We start from the raw sequence: 24519 nt of genomic DNA, 5'->3' as shown, positions 1-24519 counted from the left end.
TATTTTGAAGTCTCATCATGAAAGGACAGGATATCACCAATCCTCCTGCTTGTGTCCACGGGCAGGAGTAAAGACGTTGTGAGATCAGGCTGTCACCCTGTCTAGACTGTTGACAAACACAAGGAAAAGCCCTGTGGTCTCCATGTTTAGTCCTCCTCACCCAGCACATATTCACTGTTTCTCTGCAGTGGCTTTTATATCTCTTCACATGAACTGCAGGTAGCCAGGGACTCTAGGGTCCTTTCTCACACCACTGAGCTGTCTGTCTGTTTCTCTAGCCCACATCCCCTGCCTATTGTTTCTTTCACTACATGTTCTTTATGCTTAAATTCTGAGATGCCTTGGTCTTTGTTCAGAGCAAAGGAAGCTTCTTCACTTGATGACATTTCTCCAGCTTTTTCTTGTGATCTTCTCAGCTAATGTTTTTCCTTCCATTTCCCTCATAACACTTAACAAGTGGGCAGAAGTCTTTCTTACTCCTCCCAGTGTTTTCAGACCCTTAGAATCGCATCGGATTTCTCATCTTTGACCATTCCTTTGCTTAACATCTCAGCTTCTAGCTCATGTTAACTCTAAGGATCACTTTTTTGATGATTTCTGGGAAATTAGTCTCCCTCTCTCTCCCTCCCTCCTTCCCTCCTCCTCTCTCTTTCTCTCTTTATGTAGCCCTGGCTGTCCTGGAACTCTCTATGTAGTAGACCAGGCTGGCCTTGGACTCACAGAGCTCCTCTTGCCACTGCCTTCCAAGTGCTAGTGTGCACTACAGACCTGGCGGAATTTTAGTTTTCTCTTTGAAGGCTATGTTGTCCTATCTTTAGTTCCAGCTTCCATGATTGTTTCCTAGACCTTAATTTACCCATCACTAAAATCCTTTCAGTAAGTATCTCTATTTCAGGTGTCCTGATGCTGTCTTCTCCCAAATCATTCCCACTAATCCACCATTAGTATAGTTACACCCTCAATTCAAGTGAACCCCTCTTGGAGCTTCACTATGTTTTCCTGGTAAAATTCTCTGATGCTGTCCATGTTCCTGAATCCAGCAGTTAGGTGTCAGTCATCTTATGAGACACATCAATAGGATTTGTCATGCTTGACTGCTCCCTCCTTGAAACAGTCTATGAGTTAGCTTCCTGCACTTCTGTCCATAACACTGACTATGGAGTACAGATTTCTGGCCTTGATCTGTTCATGATCACTGCCTTCATGAATAAGATGATAATTTTTCTGGTTTGTGTTTGTAGTTCACAACTTTCCTCTAAATCCTAAACTAAACATATACACCCTCACTTGGGCTGTTCAGTAGGGAATCTCAGTCCTAGCATAATCAAAAGCCAATTTTTTTTTTATCTTTTTACCTAAATCTGTACTTCTTAAATCTAATTCATCTTATTAACAGGCAAGTCAGTCTTCTAGGTGGTTAGAAAAAACTTTCAGTGTTACTCTCCCACATCCTATATCCCGACTGATAGCATTTCGTGTTTCTCCATTTATCCGGAGTCTAGATCAATACTACCTCCACAGTGTTCACTCTGGTCCTGGCTACTGTCATGAAGTAACTGAATTCCTGGTGATTGAGATAGCCTCCAATCTGACCTCCCTATATCTGTCTTGTAGCCCTTCCCTTTTCTCTATTCATTTGCAAAATTTACAGCAGAACAAAACTTTAAAAATATGTCAATCAGGTATCTGTTTTATGATTTCCCAACTCATGCCATAAACATTAAAACCCTAAACAGTAACTAACAACACTCTACCAGTGCTGTGTATAGAACAATAATGAAGGCTGTAACAAACATTTTCTAGCAGCCACATTATTACATGTAAATAGTAAATATAATTTAAATGTTATTAAGACCCAAATATCAAAACATTATTTCAACTCACCTGTGTGAGTAGTTAGAGATTATTGACTTTTTTTTTTAAAGATTTATTTATTTATTTATTATATGTAAGTACACTGTAGCTGTCTTCAGACACTCCAGAAGAGGGAGTCAGATCTCGTTGCAGATGGTTGTGAGCCACCATGTGGTTGCTGGGATTTGAACTCCAGACCTTCTGAAGAGCAGTCGAGTGCTCTTACCCACTGAGCCATCTCACCAGCCCCCGAGATTATTGACTTTTTAATATTAAGTCTTGAAAGTAGTCTGCACTTAATATAGTTCAGAAAAAAATATTAGAAATCTTGGTTTTTATCTCAGCTTCACAAAATTTGCAACTGAAAAGGTAGACTCACATATCCATAGGGAACTCCAAATGTTTTTGAAAGTTTCCTAATAATTGGATGATACATTGTTGATTTTTAATTAGTTTTAAAAGTGGACGAAATTCAATTTTTATCCATATTTCAAATAATAAAAGAGAGACATGTGAGGCTAGTGACCACCATGCCAACAGAGCAACTCCCAACTGTGGTGGGTCTCTTCTCCCACTCTTTTCTCCTTTCTCCTCTTTTCATTGTGCTCCAACAGTAATGGCCTCCTGTTCTTGCTTTGTATTTCAGAGCCTTGTGTTTGTTGCTCTCTTGATGAAGACATGCCCTTCTTTAGGCCTTTGCTCAAGTATTACCATCTTATCCTTACTCAGTACCTAGACTAGTTATCTTCCTTAGCTTTTCATGACCAAACCTTCTCCTTAAAGAAACAAGAACTGTGGGGAGAGGAGGCCTAGTTTCAGAGAAAAGCAGTAAAATGCGAGCATTGCTCCGTGCAGACACAGACATGGTGATGTTAGGAGGGTTGTGTCCTCTGGGCCTGCCTTCTTCACAGAGGATGACTTATGACAGATTGGAAGGCTATTGCTAATTGAGGAGGAAATTTTGAATTGCCCAACAATCTTGAAAAGCAGTTAGTTGGCAGGGGAAGGGGCCACACTTATAACTTTATCATTTAAAAACTTACTAGAAAGTTGTGGTAATCACCATTGGTACTGGGATTAAGACTATGAATGTTAGTGATAACAAAGAATAGAAAGAAATCAACTGTGGGTTTCCCTCAGCCCCTGTAAATAGGATTTTTTGATAAGGGCACCAAGACACTCAGTGGATTAAGAATAGTCCCTTTCCACAAATAGTACTTAGACAACCAGACATTCACAGTTTTAAAAAGGGTGTGAGTGAATTCACAGCCCTCTTTTTCTGTCTGTTTAAAACATATTGAAAGGCAACAGAAGACACACAGTTGGGGAGTAAAGGGCGGTGATTGGTAAAGCCATGTCAGCCCCGAGTTAGACGAGACGCTCAGAGTTTGAGAAGTCCAGAAGAGCTCCCTGTTAGAAAGCCAGGGAACGGATGGGGAATGGGAGGTGACTCAGTTGGTAAAGTGTTCACTTCAAGGATGAGTTTAGGTTCCTTTCAAGTAGAAAGGTGGGCATGGTGGCATACACCATAATTCTAGCACTGGGGACCTGGAGTCTGGAAGATCCCTTGAGTGTTAAGTCTTGTCAAATTGGAGCCCTGAGTTCAGTTAGAGACTCTTATCTAACTTAAGTGGTGTGGCATAACTTTTCTGCTTGTTTATAGATTTACTCAGCTTACCCCTGCTTAGAATTTTTTAACATTTATTTATTTATTTATTTTTATGTGTATGGGTATTTTGTTGCATGTGTTTGTATGCACCATGTACGTGCCTGTTACCTACAAAGGTCCAAAATAGTGCCAGATATCTTGGAACTGGAGTTACAGCTGGCTATGAGCCACCATGTGGGTTCTGGTTACTGAACTCCATCAAGAGCTGTGAGTGCTTTTAACCACTGGACCATCCTAGTCCTGTGTTTGTCTAGCTTTTGCTCCTAATGTAGTATTTCATGATTTATTCTTGTGGTTGCCGGTGGCCTTGCTTGACTAACATTTCCTGATCAGACATCTCGTTGCTGACTTACAGACACTTTGTAAGACAGGGAAGTGGGGTAGGTAGCTTTAGAATCCTAGGCCTGCTCCTCTTATTTTGCGGATAATAGGCTCTAGCAGGTGCTTTAATGCTCGTGGAGGGCATTATATTTTCATTTCTGCTGTTTGGTCTTTCATAAATGGAATATGAAAATGCACATTGGTTTTGATTACTTCTTTACCTGTAAGGTTAAGAGTCTGTGTGCTTCTCCAGAACTAACAGGTGCTGTAGAAGTGTGAGCTGGACCTGTGTTGTGGCAGTTAGCCTTTCCACTAATTCGGGATTTTGAGGAAACTGGAAAGGTTTCTTTGTCCCTGTAACACTTTATTGCTAATGGATGGCAGTACCAAGCACATTCCAGCAGACAAGAGAAAACAAGCAGGGGACAAAAGGACTTTTTCCTGCTTTTAATATGTTGTTTCAAGTAACATTACATACTGAAAATTAAATATAAAAGAGCACCCAACAAAATAAATATTAGAATAAATTGCATAATAAAGAGCATATCCCTCAATACGAATAAGAGGTAAGTGTATCTAGCTACTCCTTTTTGAGAAAGGGGCTTACTCTATAGCCCAGGTTGGCCTCCTTCTGCTTTGACATCTTTGCCTCTAGCTGGGTTTATAGGTGCATGCTGCCTGGCTCCCCTTATTCTGTGTATTCCAAGAGCCATCCAGTCCAGACTAGACAGCTCTAGTGTGGGTAGGAGTTACCGTGACTTTGAATTGCTTTTTTTTTTTTTTTTTGTCTGAGGAATGCTATTACCCCCACCATTTACACTTTTATCTTTGTCAGCTTGTTAACTGTGGCACTCCCTGCATCTGAGGGACTTCCTTGTACTGCCCTTTCTCTGTCTAGGAGCTGTTCTCTATCCTGTAGTATGTACTAGGCAGCTTAGGCCCTGGGTGTCACACATGCACGTACACACACACACACACACACACACACACACACACACACACACACAGCATCTGGCTGCCAGTGGAGAGCACACGTGTCCACCTCTCCTGCTGACAGATCTTGTGGGCCTCAGTACAAAGGGCTCAATTTATTGTGCCCTAATTATGTTTCTAATGAGAGCTGGGTGTCCTCTTTCTCCCCTAACCTATAGTTTATCTTGCATTTTCCTCAGAGCTATTTAAAAGACTAGCAAAAAGTAGTACGTCCTTTAGTTCTGGCTTTTATAATGAACCAAGTTATGTGCCTTGTTGATTTCCCACAATGACCTTTTTTTTTTTTTTTTTTTTTAAAATTGGGTGCTCTTTTTTTTGTTGTTGTTGTTAATTGCTCATTGACATCTTGAGTTGAACACTGTAGTTTCTAGTTATTTTGATAACAGAGAGAAAGTCCCCTACTTACATTAGCATGTCAGTAAGGAAGCAACTAAAACATGGCCTGGAAGGAGGCCATCTCTTCCTTAAGGTAGACGGTTTAGTGATTTGGTATTGTGGGTGATTCTATGAATTTGTGATTTGCATGGCTTCAGATGTCATCATTTTTCCCCTACTTTCTAGGAGGTAACAGCTAGCAGTCGCCACTATGTTGACAGGCTATTTGACCCTGATCCCCAGAAAGTTCTCCAAGGTGTCATGTAAGTAGTATGCATTTAAGACTCTATCAAAAAGTCTTGTTTGTCTTCATGTTTTAATCTGCCAAATATTATAACTATGAAAATGTAGGTATAACTTCTTTCCTTACATTTGGCTTCATTTATGAGATGATTTCTTTACATTCATGACTTATATTTTGTCATAAAGGTTCATTGATAGTTTTTAACTAACAATTGGCTACATGTTTTGTAGAACACTTGTTTTCTATTTTAAAATGTTTTCTTTGGAGAATGCTTTTGCTTTTAATATCTATAAAAATAAAATTAAAAACAGTTAGGGTTTTGTTGTTGTTTTGCTTGTTTTTTGACTAACTCATTAGCTGTCATCAAAATTTCCAAGTGCTGAAAACTGAAATATCAATATTTAGAAAGCAGTCATTTAAAATTTAAGTTATTGATAACAGAGAGCATGTATGTCCTTCTTTTCCCAAAGTTCCTTGGTCTTTAATGAGGGAAAACATTTTAATCAAGTGTAGGTGATTGTGAGATTAAGGTTGGACAAGTAGGGTAGGATCTCAAGGGACTAGAGGCACGCTTCCTTCCCTTTACTGTGTTAGTTCTGAGGAAGAAGACACAGAGGCTGCTTGTGGGACTGGGAAGCACGGGGCCTATAGGCCTTAGTTTTGTGCAAGGATCAAGGTTCAGAGGAGGATGAAGATGAAATGTGTTTGGGATGGCCATCAGGCCAGAAAGATGGGTCTCTTCCTTTTCCTCTTCCCTCTAATGGTTCCAGTCAAATCGTACTTTAAACTTTATTCTCTCTCAGCCACGGTAAGCTAGATGCTTTGTTTATGACCTTTCTTTTGACTATAATTCTTTTCAAAAAATAATTACAGGTGGTTAGGCATGGTGGCACACACCTTTAATTCCAATATCCAAGAGGCACAAGGCAGGTGAATTTCAATGAGTTTGAGGCCAGCCTCCTCTACAAAGCGAGTTCTAGAACAGCCTGGGCTACACAGAGAAATCTTGTCTTGGGGGTTAGGGGAGGAAAAAACCAAAACCAAATAAAAATTACATGTATGTGTGTGTGTGTGCCCAGGTATATATCTGTGCACTATCTGTATGCAAGTGTCTGCAGAATCCAGAAGAGAATGTTGGATTCCCCGAAATCAGAGTTACAGGAAGTTGTGAGCCACCCAGTGTGGGTACTGGGAACAGAACCCCAGGCCTTTCGAGAGCAGCAAGTGCTTTTAACTGCTGCGCCATCACTCCAGCCCCTTGATTCAGAGTCAGGAAAGCTGGCTGGGACTCATAATATTTGACACTATTTTTCCCTTTGTTTCAGAGGAACAAAAAGAGGTGATACCTTCTCCTCATGATAACTTTGCTTTTGTCCTCTTAACTGAGAGAATTTGTGATGATTTAATCAGGTCTTTTAAAGACTAGTTTGAATGTTACCAGAAAAAAGTAGTTGAAAGCCTCCATTGAGTAAATTAGTTTTGGTTATCACTACCCAATTAGCGAAGAGGGTAGGTTGACATGACATTGCTCTGTAGGCAGCAGCACTCCCTCCACGGACCAGGCAGCTCTCTAGATAGATAGTACTGAATATTACTTAGGATTCTTTAGTTTAGTTGAAAATGCTCACTGAGTGTTCAGTGTAGACTAGAAGATGATACTTCCTTCATCATTACTGCGTGGTAGGATTTCCTAGTCAGCCGTCTTAGCCTGGCTCCTTGGGTTATGTCAGATAGAGTAACTAATGCCGATACTACTTGTCCCTTTCAGGGACATCTTCATTTTCTAGAGACCGCTACAGCTTTCTAAAAGCTGATAAGTAAGAGAGTGTCAGAGTAGGAGATGGAAGAACAGGAGGGACACTGAAGTGTAACACAGCAGCTTAGGTGGGATGCATTAGATAGCCTTAGTGCCTCCTGAAAAAGGGTCAGGTCTCAGACATGTTTAGCTGTCAGGAAGGGCAGACAAAGCAAGGGTGTGGGTATGAAGCCCTGGATTGAGCATGGGTGTTGGATTTGACCGACAGTATGTTAAATCCCTGGTCGTGACATTTCCTAGTGGGGTCCTTTCCTAGCCGTGTGTTAGGGCCAATTACTCAGTTTTGTTGAACCTTTATTTCATCATCTTAAAGAGAAAATAACCACCTATCCTGCCAGATTGCTATAAGAATTATAAAGTTCAGTGCCTGTTATGGGTACCACCACTTACGTAGTGGCCAGTTGTCATTAGCCCAGTTTTAAATAACTTTAAAAGGATATGGAAAGGCGTTGACTTCCCCAGTCTTCCCTCTGGCTTGTGGAGGTTCTTCAGTACAATATTGATAGCACAAAAAGGGAACCACAGTGGTACTTAGGAAAAGGTGTACCTAATTCTTTTTTAAAAGATGTATCTATTTATATTATGTATATGAGTACACTGTAGCTGACATCAGACACACTAGAAAAGGGCATCAGATCCCATTATAGATGGTTGTGAGCCACCATGTGTTTGCTGGGAGAGCCAAACAAAGGTAGCCTGCTTGTTTTAGAAGAGGAATAGACAAACTGAAGCAAACAATTGCAAGTCTAAAATGTACAAATGGAGGACTATAAAAGCCTTGATAAGAACTAAAGCTTAGGCTACAAGCCGACCAGAGTTTTATGGTTTTGCATTAAAATTTATTTATTTTTCTCACAAAAGATTATGAACATGGTAAAATATTATCAGGAAAAACAAAATTGAAGAAATTAAAGGTAAGCAATGAGTTTTCATCGTAGCCTATACTAGTGACATAACTAACTATAGAAAGCTGCTTTGTGGATAATGCAGGCATGCGCATGTTCCCAGTTGGTGACTGCAGCCCTGTTGGAAAAGTTCTATTAGCAACCAGTACTACGTGGCAGTCGTTAAAGGACGAGCAGTCATCTAATGTAACTTTTTGTTGGTAGTGTAACATTCAGCATGAACTTGGATGGTCCTATTATATCAAAATACAAAATTCGATTTATCTTTTTCTAAAAGAGTTTCTAAAAAAGTTCATATACGTGACTGAATAGAAGAGAGGTGTGGCATGAGATATGTTCAGGTAGGAGTGGCACTCATGTAGGTCATGAACTGTAGTAGAGTTTGCGTTACAAAAGGGAGTAGGCAAAGCAGACAGACTAGATAGACTGCATTGCCAGGTCTCAGCCTTCTCTATTATGGAGACTTTGTGTGACTTTAAATAACAGTTGTAGAAATGAAACATGGTAGTGGCCCTTATTCTAACACACAGGAGGCAAGGGCAGGAAGAACTTGAGTTGGAGGTTAGCTTTGGCTACATAGCATGTTCAGGGCCAACCTGGGCTATATGATACTCTGCCTCAAAACAACTGCAGCAAATAACAAAGGACGTTTACAGTGCAGTTTTTTAGCAAGATTGGTGTGGTATTGGCTCAACTATCTTAAATTGGATAGTTGAAGTGTTCAAAGATTTTGCAGATCATGAATCAAATTACTTAACCCCTCACAACCCCACACACATGTGCCACGTGTTCAGAAACATCTAAACAAGGAGTCTGGTCTGGTTTTACTTTAGTTTTCTTCAAAAGGAGGTCAGTTGTTCCGCCGTGTAGCCACGCACTTATGTCCTTGTGCTGACAGGAAATAAGTGACCTCAGCAGACATGACTGGCTCTACCATTTCACAGTTGAGTGTAGTAAGAGCTAGCCTAGACTCCTCCCATAATTCTCAGGCAGTTGTTGGTCCCACAGTAGTGTAAATTGTGACAGGAATCAAGTGCTTCCAAAGGGTTTTATTGTGCTAATAGATGAGATTGTTTTGGTAATGGTTATTGTTGTCTGGTTCCAGAAAATATAGACAAGTTCTTCCTTTTCTTTGTTTTTCTTTTTCTTTTTAAACAAACCAGAATTAGTAGTAGTTCATATAAAAATGAAGTATTTATTTCTTGAGAATTTTTAAGTTACAAGGTTAACTTTTAGGAAATTTTAAATCTATCTAAAGTGATTTTTAGAAGTAGTGCCCTGAAATGGGACATAGCCTGGGAGTTATGGCCAAGTATGACAGATTGCTGTATTTATTAGCTCAGCCTGGCATAGTCTTTACTCCTATAGAAACACCTCTCTCTTTGTGTGTATGTGAGATGCTGACTTTGAAGGTCAGCTACTTATTTGCTTATATATAAAACACATCTTTTCATATGTACCTATTTGCTGCTACATTATTCTGTAATGTTCTAACACACTCTTTGATATTCTTTGGAATGATTAGGTTTAAAATATTAACATGTTTCAAAATGTTTTAAACTTGTTACATAATTTATTAAGTTATACACTTTGGTTTTTTGGAGAAAATAAGGTGATTTGCAGTCATGTTAATAGAACAGAGTTAAATCCAGTAAATAGTCTAATTTCTGAGGCAGTATTTAATTTGCAAAATTGTTCATTCATTAAGGGGTAGATATAATCAAGAGATTGTATACATATATGAAATTATCAATAAGTAAAAGATATTCTAAAGATAATACTCATTTGTTATTAAGGAACCATAAGATGTTATAGAAAATATTTACTGTAAAATATTTTTAATTTTATGTAAGTATCTGAAATGACATTTTAAGTGTCTATACCACAGAGTAGTAAGAGTGAGTTAATTCACCGCCATTTCTCAGGCCTGTTCTGTTTGCAGAAATGGTAGGAATACAGTAAGTGTCCTAAGTTGACTTGAGCCAAGTTTGGTATATAAAGTTTGTTTCCTTAGCCCAAGGATACCATTGGTACTAGACGGGACTTGCTTAGCATAGATAGGCCTGGATTTGATCCCAGAACTTGGAGGAAAATGATTCCTAATTCAAGATTATGAATAATACATCATCATTGAATTCATTTTTAAATTTCTTTTATGGTGGGGGGCTGGAGAGATGGCTCAGCAGTTAAGAGGACTAGCTGCTCTTCTAGAAGTCCTGAGTTCAGTACCCAGCAACCACATGGTGGCTCACACCATCTATAATGAGATCTGATGCCCTCTTGTGGCACGCAGGTGTACATGCAAATAGAGCACTCATACGCAAAATAAATAAATAAATAAATCTTTAAAAAATGTTTCATTTATGGTGCTGAAGACTGACTCTGGTCACGCGCTCTCTCTAGCCCCTGGACTCTAGCTAATATAGCAGCTTACAAATGATTGTCATCTGAAATGTAAATATTGTTTAATGGGGATGTGAATAAATGAATGTACCTCATTCTCTCGCTATGTTTAGAAATAGAAAGCTCATCATATTTGGATGTTTAATAAGATGTCTTATTATAGTGCATTCTTTTTTTAAAATGTTGCTTTATTCTTAGCTAACTCACAAACATGTGGGGTTGTTTTTCCTCCTTAATTTACAGCGTATCGTATTTGCTAGTGAAAGTTTATAAGTGGGCTAAGCCTTTCACTCAGATGGTAGTTTTTACTACCCACATATTATCATATTATTCAGCTATTTCTTATCATTTGAACAAAAATGACTATAAAATAGTATTTCCTTCTAAATGAGAGCTGCCTCGGTTAGTTGAGAAATGACACTGGTTCAGAATGAACTGCTGTCGCTGAAGTTTAGTCTGGAATGCTAGCAGCTCTAGTGGTATTTTAATTTTAATGAGTTTTAAGCCCATTATTCTTTGACTATTTAGGAATAAATGTAGGCTTATCCCTGATTGAAATTTTGTTTCTTCAACAGCTCTAGATTTCCAATTTTTTTCTTTCTTTCCTGCCACTATTTTAACAGTACACCAACTGTACTGTTAGCTTTCTCTCTATGCTCTGAAGTTTATGTGTGTGAGGTAGGCACTCTACTTTGCATTTAGTATTTGAGTCCTTTGTCTCAAATATTTTTCAGAGCACAGTAAAAGGAAGTAAAGTATTTAATCTCCATGTAAACTGTGTGTCTCCCCAAACCATTTAATGGTGTACACAGCTGTGACTCCACCTTCATTCATTGCCTGGCAAGGGCACTGAGGTGCATTTGTAGGGTTTTAATGCCAGCTCCTCCCATCTCCCCAAAAGGGAGAGCTCTAAACACATGGTTTAAACCTTTCTACCTGAGTGTTCTTCTATTTCTGTTTTGTTTTTTAATATTTACCTTTGGCAAGTTTATGCATCTAAAGACATATCTTAAGATGATGCCCCCCCCATACATAGATGTTGTTATTTCAGCTTTAATTTAATATGTCTGAAGTAAGAGTAGATCTTTGCCTTGCTGAGTGATTTCTTCTTTAGTCTTCCTATGCTTTATTGACTGGCCCCAAACTTGAAAGAGTTTGAGTACCTGCCAAGTGCCAAGCACTGTACTTCTGTGTAGAGGGGTCAAAGGCCTAATGGAATCAGGTAATTACAGACACAATCAATTCCCTTTCATCTGATCCCAGTACCACGATGATGACTGGTGTCACCCACTTAGCCACCCCTCTTGACTTGAGTCTTGTCAGTGTACCAGCCTATCTACATGTAGTTGCCTTCCTTGGGCACTGCTTTCTTCATGCCTGTCCTCAATCCAGTCCTCTCCTTTAGCCTCTCTCTTCTCTCTGTCACTTTTGTTTATTGCCACTCTAAAGTGACCCTCCTTTTTTCAGTTGACATTCCTTGTGTTTGCCCCTAGAATGCACTGTCTTCATGATGCAGCATAATCTACCAACAGGACCTTCCTTTGCTCTTGCCATTTGCATACCCAGGTTCTGACCATTTTCTGCAGTCAGCGTAGTTCCTCCTATTGCCTCATAAATCTTTTAGGTTTATTTATCATCTATATTTTAAGCCTTTATTATAAATGCTAATTTTATAATTCAACTGACTTTATACTGTTAGCAACGTTTTCATCTCTCCAGGTAGACAGTAACTCTTCAGAAAACTCTGTTGTGTGACCTTTTGTACCCTTTGCAATGCCTAGTAGAGTGCAGAGCTCAAGAACTAACTGTGGACTTGAAGAATATAATAAATCATGCCTGCCCTCTCCCCAGCATCAGTAGACAAGATAGGCAAGAAATTGTGTTCTTTGATCTCCTGGGAAAAGGATGTCTAAAAGTTAGAAATGCTTTTTATTTTGTATACAGACATAGAAAATAAAAAGAAAGATAACAAATTTATTTTTCTTTCTTATAAGGTACAAGGTTGCTATTAAAGGGCTCATGAGTAGAAGAAAAAAATATCATCTGTCATGGAAGGCATGAATTGGTTCTTTTGTTTTGCTTTGGTTTGGTTTTTGTGTTTGAATCAGGGTCTCCCTGAGTAGTCTAGGCTGGCTTAAAACTCATGATCCTCCTTTCAGCCTCTTCCGAGCTGGGATACAGGTAAAGCCCCAAACCTGGTGATATCCTTGGATCCACCATTTATTATGCGGGTTCTCAAAAACAAGCAAGCATACAAACCTGAGCTGCAGCTTTTTCGTATGTGTGTGGGGTTAAAATACTCAGGGCTGCCATGAGGATGAGATAGAGCAGCAGGAGTAGAGTACTGTGTAAACTGTAAAGATAGGTGGGAAGGATGGATGGGTGGGTGGATGGGTGATGGATGGATAGATAGAGCTTGCATAGTTCTGTTATACTGATGTCTTCATTGAGTAAAGAATTATTGTAAGTAATGATCCATATAGTGAAATCTCTGATATTTCCAGGTCAGATTTACATTCTTGTTGGTAAAAAGGAATGGACTTATAGCCTAAAAAGTGGATGAATGTGCTCCAATTAAGTGCTCCTTAGAGGGACACCTACTCAAACCTGGAGCTGTCAGGTCATCCTGTGGGGAGTGACACTGACATCATTCTTAGACTAGAAGACTGAGAAAGGGATGATAAGATGATCACAGGTAGACTGACAGATTCTACTGCCTACTTAATGTGGTGACTTCCATCTCTTTAACAGTTTCATGAAAATGACCTGTTAAGCCTAATTAAAGTAACAACTGAACATATTTAATTTGCCTGTCTAACATGGCTATATTTACTTACTGGAGCCAATGCAAACATTCTTTTTTTCTCAGACATTGATATAAGAGAATTAGAAAATTGGTGGTGGTAGTGGTGGTGTGTGTGTGTGTGTGTGTGTTCTGTATGTAACACACTTTTCTTTCAGGTATTTGGAATGGGTCCACAAAGTATTGTAGGAAAAGACACCTCATTTTTTTTCTTAGTTTAGGGAGGATGAAGGGGCAATGAGGAACAGGATTGAGAGTTCTGTAGTGGAGAACCAAAGTAGTGCCTGGCATGACAGAGATGCAACAGGCAGCCTCGGCTGTGCTACCTTAGCACAGGAGGGAAGGAGACACTAAGTGGGAGATGATGAGAGTGTGCGGCAGACTGCTCGGTTACCGGGACTCAGAGCTGTCTCTCAGAAGAAGCCAGTAGGCTTAATGAGGACATAGGAGCCCAGATGTACAGTTTGTCACCAGCTGCTCTTTACTGAGGCCTTGGTATTTTACTGTTGTATAGTTGTGTATCAGAACTTGGTTTAAAAAAACAAACAAACCTTAATACATCTCATTCAGCCTCATAATGAATAGTTAATTACCTGTTTTAAATCGTCCAGAAGATCTGAGGGAAAGTTTACAGAGAGTTAGGTCAGTCTTTGAAAGACCTAACCTTAGATGGCTAATGGAAAAGCATGACGTTTCAGTGGTTGTCTCAATACATAAAGATAGCATTTAGGGCTGCAGAGATGGCGCAGTGGTTAAAAGCACTGGCTGCTCTTCCAGAGGTCCTGAGTTCAATTCTCAGCAACCACATGGTGGCTCACAGCCATCTGTAATGGGATCTGATGCCCTCTTCTGGTGTGTCCGAAGACAACTACAGTGTACTCAAATAAAATAAATAAGTTTTTTTTTTTTTAATCACATTTAGCAAGGCATGGTGACACCTGCTTTTAGCATACCCCTGAACACTAGGATTCCCCAGTGATTATTGAAGAAGATAATTGTATAAGAGTTGGTGCTTTTTGTGTGTCTTAAGAAGGTGCTGGGAATCAAACCCAGGGCCTTGAGCACATTAGGCAAGCTCTCTGCCATAGAGCCATACTCTCAGCCTTACGTAAATGTGCTTGGTGTTGGAAGTATGTACTCATCTGTTGAGCTGGGTTGGTTATTGTTGTTTTTTACTTTCATCCTCCATTTTCTGCCAGATCATGTTTTGCTAACTCTTATGTTTTTCTAAAATTGTAACTTTTAAGATTGCAAAATACTCTTTTTCTTTTTAAAGATTTATTTATTTACTATATGTGAGTACACTGTAGCTGTCTTCAGACACTCCAGAAGAGGGTGTTAGATCTCATTACAGATGGTTGTGAGCCACCATGTGGTTGCTGGGATTGGAACTCAGGAAGAGGAGTCAGTGCTCTTAACCTCTGAGCCATCTCTCTAGCCGCCGTAAAATATTCTTATATATTGTAGACCTTTGCTATTTAAAACAGAGAGAAGCAAAAGTGTTTGGGGGGCTTATTTTGGGGTACAAAAGGGATGGATGAGCTGAAAACCTAAGTGCCACCTAACCGTGGTGGTAACAACTCCCATGAAATTTCTTCTTATTTTTTGGTAACACTGTTATACTACCCTGCAATGTTTTAGATGCATAGTAACAATACCTACTTAATACACTTCATCCCCAGAAGCAAGTAATGTCTTCCCTGCTTATAGAGATAAGATGATGTATAGTGTACTCATATGTAATTCTTAGGTCTAACTAGAGTAGAAGCCTTCTGAGGTAGTTGATGGTGAGAACTGCCAGGGTGTTCTGAGGCAGCTGTGTGCTGTTGGTGACTCACTCAGACACAGTGAGTACTCCTGAACTAGTTCTGATTTTCCAAATGCTAACTTTTGATTAAAGTAAAAACTTTTATTTATGTGACATATATACTACAAACAAAAGTGCCATTTTCTATTTATTTACTTTGCATCTCTACCACACTTTCTGCCCCCTCCTCTCCTATTCCTTCCCTTCCTCCACACCTTTCCTCTCCCCATCCACTCCTCACTTTCTCTTCAGAAAAGGGGAGGTCTCTCCTGGATATCAATCAGCCTTGGCATATCAAGTTACAACAAGACCCTCTGCACCATCTCCTTTGGAGGCTAGACAAGGTAGCCTAGTAAAAGGAAAGGGTCTCAAAGGCAGGCAACAGAATCAGAGAGAGTTGCTGTTCCTGTTATTAGGTGTCCCACATGAAGACCCACCTACACAACTGTTATATATATGCAGAGGGCCTAGGGCAGACCCATGCAGGCTCCCTGGTTGGAGGTTCCGTCTCTGTGAGCCCCTATGGGCCCAGGTTAGTTGATTCTGTAGGTTTTGTTGTGGTGCCCTTGATCTCTCTGGCTCCTTCAATCCATTCTCTCCCTCTCATCAGGATTCCCCAAGCTATACCTAATGTTTGGCAGTGCATCTCTGCATCTGTTTCTATCATTGCTGAGTGAAACCTTTCTGATGATTGTAGTAAATAATTATATTACATTGAGTAGAGAGCCGGAGAGCTGGCTCAGCGGTTAAGAGCATTGACTGCTCTTCCAGAGAACCTGAGTTCAATTCCCAGCAACCACCTGGTGGCTCACAATCATTTGTAATGGCATCTGATGCTCTCTTCTGGTGTGTCTGAAGAGAGTGACAGTGTACTTATACATAAAGTAAATAAATCTAAAAAAAAAATCTTGATGCAGGGTTTCTTCCTGCCTTTGACCATTTATGACCCCAGATGAAAAACACACACAGCCTTTATATTTTAATATGCCTTAGGCAGCACAATAGCCAGGCAACTGCCTGCCCTCCATGCTGTTAGAATCCCCTTTCCTACCAATAACTCCGAGTTACTACTTACTAATTTCCACGTTCATCTGGGCTGCTCTTAACTCCAGTTGGCCAGCACACATGGCCATGTTTTTATAGCCCAGCTATCCCATTGTCACTCTCTCCCTCCTGTATGTTCTTCCTCTTTGGCTACTTTCTGCTTCTCTCCCCCTTGTGGTCTCAAGCCCAGGAAACCCAAACTCCACCTGTGTCTCTTCTCCCCAGCTATTGGCTGCTGGCATCTTTATTTACCAATCAGAATTAACTGGGGGCAGGGTCCCCCAGTGTCTTACATGTTATGTGTCTTACATATGGACTCTCTCTCTTGTCTTTGGGGCAAACAGTTTTTTTTGTGTGTAGGGGGGCCGGGGGGGGGACCCAAATTAGCATTATAATACAAGTAGCATTAGGTCAACCCACTACAGTTGATGGTTATAGTAGGCTTTTGTCTGCAGGTATAGCAGAATATTATTAGCAGTGTCAGGGGTGGATGCTTCTCCTGGCATGGGTCTCAAGCTGGGCCAGTCATTGGTTGGCAACTCCATCACTTTCTGCTCCATCTTTATCCTGGCACATCTTGTAGGCAGGACAAATTGTAGATGGATGGTTTTGTGGCTGGGTTGGTGTCTCAATCCAATCCCTCCATTGGAAATGTTGCCTTGTTATAGGAGATAGCCGGTTCAGGCTCCATATTCCCCATTGCTAGGAGTCTTAGCTAGAGTCACCCTCATAGATTGCTGAGAGTTTCCATTGTCCTTGGTTTCTAGCTCCTCCCAGAGATGCTCCTTCACCTCTGGTCCTAGTTGTCTCTCCCTGTACTCTCACCCTCCGTTTCCCCCTACTCCATCCCTCCTATTCCCAAGACATTTGCTTTAAATCTGTAAAAAAAGGATTTTTCACACATTTGTAAAACTAAGACTGGAAGTCTCTCTGGCCATCCTTACAAGTGTCTGAGGTGCCCTTGGGTGTGGTAATGCCCCCTCCCCGCCTTTAGAACAATGCTATGTAGAAACACATACCTCTTGTGTTCAGTACCAGACAGTTCTTCTTAGGTACTTTAACAATATTTCATTGGTAATTATGAGTTAGTTTTGCCTTATTTATATTTTTTCTACATATCCTTTGGGGCCATCTATGAATTTGTAAACTGAGTAGTCATTTATAGAGGTACTCTTATTTTAGAAAACAGTTTTATTTTTGAAGTAAAGAACTCTGCTTTGTGTGGCTAGAATAAAAACTGGCAAATATATAAAAATATACAAGATTTTTTTTGTTGTTTTGTTTTGTTTTTTCGAGACAGGGTTTCTCTGTATAGCCCTGGTTGTCCTGGAACTCACTCTGTAGACCAGGCTGGACTTGAACTCAGAAATCCGCCTGCCTCTGCCTCCCAAGTGCTGGGATTAAAGGCATGTGCCACCACTGCCCAGCTAAGAATTATTTTTTATCTTCCTAAAAGATAATTGGATATGCAAGCAGAAATACTAATCCTGTGTAGTGTGTTGTTTCTAACCAACTTGAAGACAAAGTGTGTGAATACAGCAGGACACAGAAAGGACAGGAGGGAAATGTGTTCACAACTCTTTTCTGATGTTTAACGGGATATCATATGAAGACTAAATGTAAGAAATTAAATATTGCATTGGAAATTTTAAAGAAGCCATTAAAAACCAAAGCAGGCATTACAGCTAATAAGAATCAAGCAGTTAAGATGGAATCACAAGAACTGCTCAGGGGTCTGGAAAGGTAGATGAGAGTGATTAAGAGTGCTTGCTGCTTTTACAGAGGATCCAAGTTTGATGCCCAGCGCCCCGCTCCCCACCCCTGCCCCGTCCCTGTTGTGCGGTTCACAGCTACCTGTAATGCAAGATTCAGGAGGTCAGACACCTTCTTCTGGCTTGTACTAACACACACACACACACACACACACACACACACACACACACAGAAGGGAGAGGAAGAGGGAAGAAGCAAAAGAAAAGGAGGAAGAGGAGGAGGAACATAAAATCACTAGGATCAGGATTCCTGAAATCCTTGCCCTCCAGCACTTACGACCATCTCCCTTATTCTAAGAGTCTTCTGTTTATGCGCACACATGGGGGCCGTGAATATGAATGGATATATGAGGTTATATGAGAATGAATGTGAATCCCTGAAAGGCTGCTGAGCTCTCATAGAGGCTGAGTGACTCTAAAGTCACAGGTAAGGTGGGACACAGTGGTCCTTGCTGCACAGTCAGGTAGGTGCTGCCTTGGGCTGGTGGTTTGTCATTTACTTCCAGAGCTGTACTGAAGTAGCTAACACACTCCTTTGTGTTCAGAGGAATTCAGCTTGTTTTTAGTGGAAGTCTTTACCAGTACTCAGGATTTCTCTTCCCCAGGATTTCTGCTTCTTGTTGTATAGTCCCAATGCCAGTTAGCACCTGTCACTGTCCCCTCTCTTTAGCACTCTGGCTGACGAGGGTGAGGAGTTGAGATTTGTCACTCATTTTTGTCCTTGCTTTACCCAAGATGTTGCATGATAAAGTGGAATGAGTTGGCCTTTGATACTTGTCTCAGTGTGCTTGTTGTTTTTTTCTTCTCATGAATTTAGAGACATGAAAAATGCTGTTATTGGAAACAACAAACAGAAAGCCAACCTCATCGTTCTAGGAGCTGTTCCAAGGTATGTTTGCTGTCCGACTTACTCTGTCATTCCTGCCGAGTCTCTAGTGTCCTCTGACTTCCATTATAAGATCTCCTCACTTATCATATTCTTTCTTGTTTTTTAAAATAAATGTGTTTTTAAATAATGCCTTAAAGTACACTAACCATGTCTGAGAAAACATACACATAAACGCACGCGTATGTGTTTGTGTGCAAGTGTGCGTAGGAAGCACCAGGGTTCGTAGAACAAGGAGAATTGTCATAAGTTGAGGCTTTGGGAGTAGTTCTTTGGCAAGTGGGCTCAAACTGGCATGGGATAAGTAGAAAGAGAAGAAAGCCTTCCATTCCCGAAGAGCTTCACAAGGACTCTGAAGAGTTTTGTTAAGAAAATTAGTAAGAGTTCCTCTTAGTATTGCTGCTCTGAATTCAGGGTCCATTTCTGCTTTGCATTTACCATTCAGTAGAACTTGGCATTAGGATTCTTCAGATCCTGAAGGGACCCACCAGGAAGTGGCAGATAACACAGGGGATGGTGCTATTTCTACAGAGACCACTTGCTTGCAACTTTTAGATTTATAGTTTAGTAAACTGTGATAAAATATTTATTTTGTACAAAATAAGACAATGTCTTAGATATTTGTTCTTAATGTTTTCTCATTGCATATAAATAAATAATCACTCAAAAATCTAAATAAGTTCAGACAACTATATTTTTATTTTTCATTTTTTAAACTTTTTGAGATTATATTATTTTGTATCCCCTTCTCTTTCATCTCTCCAATCTTCCCTCTTTTTACCTTTCTCTTTCCAATTTATGGCCTCTTTTTTATTAGTAGTTGTTGGTGTGTGTGTGTGTGTGTGTGTGTGTGTGTGTGTGTGTGTAAGTGCTCAGTCTGTACACTGTTACTTGTATGCATATTCTCAAGGCTGACCCTTTGGTACTCAGTAACCAGTTAGTGTGCTCTTCTTTGGAGAAGACTTTTTGTCTTGTTCTGTGCATTCTTTAGTTGCCTGTCCTTCTTCATCTAAGGACAAGGCCATGTGAGGTTTCCCCCATCCATGTTAGCATGTCTGCTGGTGCCATTCTTGTTTGGACAGTCATGTGGTGAGACTTTATGGTGTAGCACCTGACATCCTAGGAGACTCACTCTCACAACAACCTTGCTGTTCTCTGCCTCTTACAGTCTTTCTCCCTACTTTTCTGCAATGATCCTTGAGCCTTAGGTGCAGGATGTTGTAAATATATCTATTGGGAGTGTACTTTGCAACTCTTCCTTTTGTGGTGTGTCTACCACATTGTTATTATGTGGGCTGTATTTCCCACACTGCTTTTTTGCTTTTATTGCACTACTTTGTTACCTTAATTATGTTTTGTTTTACAGTCTGTTTACTACATCCCACCCCCACCTTTTTTTTTTTTTAGATTGTTGTATTTGCTTCAACAAGAAACCTCAAGCACAGAGCTGAAAACTGAATGTGCAGTGGTGTTAGGGAGTCTTGCGATGGGCACAGAAAACAATGTCAAGTCTCTACTAGACTGCCATATTATCCCTGCCTTACTACAAGGTACGTAGGAACCAGTGTCTACATATTCTGCTTATAGTATTCTAAATTCTGGTTGAAAGATGCGTCTCATGCTGGGCAGTGGTGGCCCATGCCTTTAATCCCAGCACTTGGGGGGCAGAGACAGGCAGATCTTTGTGAGTTTGAGGCCAGCTTGGTTTACATAGTGAGTTCCAGGATAACTGGGCTACACAGAAAAACAGTCTCAAAAAATAAGACAAAAAAGCCAAACAACAACAAAAATTGTGTCTCACATGCAGTTTATCTTACTAGGACTACTGTCCCCAGACCTGAAGTTCATTGAAGCTTGCCTCCGATGCCTACGGACAATCTTCACCAGCCCTGTCACTCCAGAGGAGCTACTGTATACAGTGAGTTTGGGATATTTTAGGGTCACAGTCAATTTATTTCTAGTTTGCTTAGTGTCTCCTGGTTCACCATAACTGTTAAATGTAGAAGTCATAGCAAGTATTTGACTTTCTGCTCATTTGGAATGTTGAATATTGCAGGCTTTGTAAATAAGTGAATGAATTATAGTTACACACTCTGAGAACTTGCATGCTGTTTTTAAAGGCTTAGCTCTGTGTGTTGATTTTGTATGTAAATTAAGGGAGTATGTTTTTCTAAATTATGAAACACTTTAATTTTTATACCTGGGAGATTTTATATCATAGAGACTGTTGAAAATTCAAAAGTGTTAAAAGACAGGGCAGTGGTGGGGTGTGTGTGCAGCCACAGAACTGTTTAGTGTACTTAGCTGACTGGACTGTGTAGAGGTCAACTGTTGGAAGCTACTTAGGCACTAACTACATACAGTCATCAGTAAGTAAGGGGTTATTTCTATGTAGAAGTTACATCCCAGTTCTTCCTGCCAGCCCCATGCTCCCAGAAATAAGACTCAGACTCAAACTATATTTACAGATAGCTAGGCTCTTCTCTGAGTAGATCATAACTAAAGATAACCCATTTATTTTAACCCTCATTGTGCCATGTGGCTAGTTACCTGTGCTCAAGAATTATGCATCCATCTTGGTATATCTTCCTGGCCCAGACTCCTGTGTGACTCTACCCCAGAATTCTTTCTCCTTCCTGATGTCCCACCTCTATTTCCATAGGCTATAGGCTTTTTAATTGACAGGTGATGCATTCATACAGTATATAAGATATTCTCTACATTTCTACCTGGAATCCTACTTATATGTAATGGGGGTGGGGGTGGGTGACGGTGGTGAGTGCCAGTTATAGAACTATTCCTTGTTCTTTTTATTGTGTATGCACTGCAGATATAGAAATTTAGTTGACAGAGAGGACACATATAAGAAGATGGTTGGGGGTTGTTGGAAGGGTTGGTGAGTCAGAGAGCAGTAGAGGAAGACGTGGATTAGAGATGAGCAGAGTCTTGTAACCTGGCCAGCCCCTTCCCTCTGCTCATTCTCAGCCTCTTGGTCTTCCATGGCTGTTTTGAAGTCTTTCTCTTTTTGTTTTAAAAACTACTCATGACAACTCAGAGAGTCATACTAATGTGCAAGCAAGGGACAGAGTTCCACTTTCAAGGAATTAAAGCCTTCCGTTTTCCTACCTCACCCATATATATCTTGGGCATTCTTTCTTCCTCGCCTTCTATTTTTGTCTGTAGACCAGCTTGGTACCTTTGGGAAATTAGTTAGGTTTCATATTCTTAGATCCTCCTCAGGCTTACAGAATCAGAATCAGTTGTTGAGATCATTCTTTGAAAATGTGTGTGTACATTTGTCCATAAGCATGGCTTAGGAACGTGGCCCACTGTAAAACCAGGAAGCTTGAGCCAGGTTTCCTTTTCTATCTGGTTCGGTCCAAATCCCATTTTAGTTTGTAATTGGTTTTGCATTACAAATAAAAGGAGATCTTGGAAAGCCTGGCAGCAGGGCTCTTTTCCTTTGCTACCAGTAAGAAAGATAATGGGCTGTAAACTGTTTTTATGTGTTTGTGAGTGGTGTGCAAGAGTGTGTGTGCTTGCATGTCTATGGCTGTATGTATGTGTGCACATGCTCATTGGTGTCCTTGTACATGTGAGGCCAGAAATTGGCATTGGGTATCTTCCTCAATTGCTTTCCACCTTATATATTAAACCCAGAGCCTGTAGATAGAGCTAGTCTAACTAGCTGGCCTGTTTTAGAGATAACCCTGTCTGTTTCCTGGGGTCAGGATTATTGGTAGTCTGCCACACCCACCTGGCTCCTGGCTCCTGGGGATCTGAACTCCTGATCCTTATGCTTGCATGGCCGCTTGGATAGCTTTACCCATGGAGCCATCCCTCCAGCCTAGGAGTGGGCTTTATGTGAGAAGTTATTAATCATGTGAAGTGTCCTGCTTGGCTACATTGAAAATAGCTAACACATCATAGTTGTTACTGGTGCTTACCATAACATCCCAAGACCCAAGCTATCAGACTTGTTTTATACAGTTCTTCTGTATAGACTGTTTAACATTACTTGTGTTAAAGTCACCCCGCACATTTTGATTTCAGAATTGATTTTTTTCCTATTCTTTGCAATGCTGTTTTATAGTGAGACTGTTGGTTACTTAAAGAGGAGATATTAAGTTCTTTGTCTTGGATTTTATTTTCAAGGATGACTTTGAAACATCTTTCCTTATTCTATGCTTGAACAGTTCTGATGGCCACGATGCTTTTATTTTGCTATACCTTGAAGAGACTTGATTTAGTGCCATTAAGACAAGAAGCTTTGGGGCTGGAGAGATGGCTCAGCAATTAAGAGCACTGGCTGCTCTTCCAGAGGTCCTGAGTTCAATTCCCAGCAACCACATGGTAGCTCACAACTATCTGTACTGGGATCTGATACCCTCTTCTGGTGCGTCTGAAGACAGCAACAGTGTACTTAGATACATAAAATAAATATACTTACTTGTAGAAAGTCTCGCATATATGCTTAGAGCCTAAGTATTTTGTTGCTGTCTGCTCCTTCCCCTTCATCCAGGATGCTACGGTGATACCACACCTCATGGCACTGCTGAGCAGGTCCCGCTACACCCAGGAATATATCTGCCAGATCTTCTCACACTGTTGCAAAGTAAGAACTAGAGTAAATGTTCTCACTGTAAACTTGTGTGTCTTCTCGTATGGAACAGAGCTGGTTGTTGAAACCTGATACACATTCTGGCTCTGAGTGTGCTGCTTGACCTCTCTGAGCTTTGTGTAAGCTTCAGCATACTATATATACATTTGTCTCCTAATGTAATGAGAGCTTTTACCTTTTCACTTAAAAGGAGTGCTTGAGGTCAGAGGGCAATGTGGGAAGAGGGCAGAGTAGAAGCACCTTGTCCTGCCCTCTACGGTCCTCCATGTCCTCAGTGTCTGAAAAGTCCAGTTTCTGTGCTTTTAAAGGCCCTGGCTGTCTTGGAACTTGTCTGTAGACCACCTGGCCTTGAACTCAGAGGTCTGCCTGCCTCTACAAGTATTCCCAGTGCGAGATTAAATGCGTGTGCCACTACCACCTAGCTTTATTTGAAGTTTTGCTAATTCCTAAATGCTTTCTAACTTCTACTCAGTTTATTGTGTATGTTCTGGTGACCCAGACAGTGACTGAGAACAGCATTGCCTGCCTTCCTGTTATGTGTAACTCAGATGCCAGGTGGAGCGCTTCTAGCCTCAGGAAGGAAGTAGAAAATACATAATCCTACCTACCTACAGCAGGAGGCTCACTCTTCTGTGCTGTTTAGCATATCTTCCCTAATAAAATTTGCCTCGATTCAGGAATGATATCTACATTGTAATGTAATTATTTTTAACTCCATCTAATCTCTAACTGATTACTAAGCCTAAAATAGAAGGTTTTTTTTTCTCCCCCTCCCCTGAAATCATTGAGATTTCTGTTCTTGATTGTTCTGAATGTATGTAGGCCAACTCTTAGAAAATGAAACGTTGCTGAAATTCATTCTCTAACAATGAGTTCAAACCCACAAGGTGTAAGTATTCCTAATAACAGAGTAATGTCTTAGTCCATCCCCGCAAGTAGCTTTCAGTGTTGAGCACCAGAAATTTCTCAGCACCTGAAATTGCTGGGTGCTGTCTCAGCTGTGGCC

The 24519-nt window shown here is 40.4% G+C and overlaps 1 protein-coding gene across 4 annotated transcripts in view; it reads left to right on the top strand.

The window, feature by feature from the left end:
* The window catches only part of Armc8 (armadillo repeat containing 8), an 89664-nt gene that overhangs the window by 11472 nt on the left and 53673 nt on the right, over positions 1-24519 (top strand). For 3 of the 4 annotated variants that reach the window (XM_029481164.2, XM_021171191.3, XM_021171189.3), the window contains exons 2-6: positions 5399-5475; positions 18824-18895; positions 20300-20442; positions 20713-20810; positions 23415-23507. In XM_029481164.2, the coding sequence (XP_029337024.1) occupies positions 5399-5475; positions 18824-18895; positions 20300-20442; positions 20713-20810; positions 23415-23507 (483 nt within the window). The remainder of the gene's footprint in view (positions 1-5398; positions 5476-18823; positions 18896-20299; positions 20443-20712; positions 20811-23414; positions 23508-24519) is intronic. The other variant, XM_021171190.3, reaches the window with a different exon arrangement.

This window comes from Mus caroli, unplaced genomic scaffold (assembly GCF_978045245.1).
Source record: "Mus caroli unplaced genomic scaffold, Mus_caroli_1 scaffold_11, whole genome shotgun sequence".
In the NCBI taxonomy this organism is placed as follows: Eukaryota; Metazoa; Chordata; class Mammalia; order Rodentia; family Muridae; genus Mus; species Mus caroli.
This window is presented reverse-complemented; position numbering and strand designations above follow the sequence as displayed.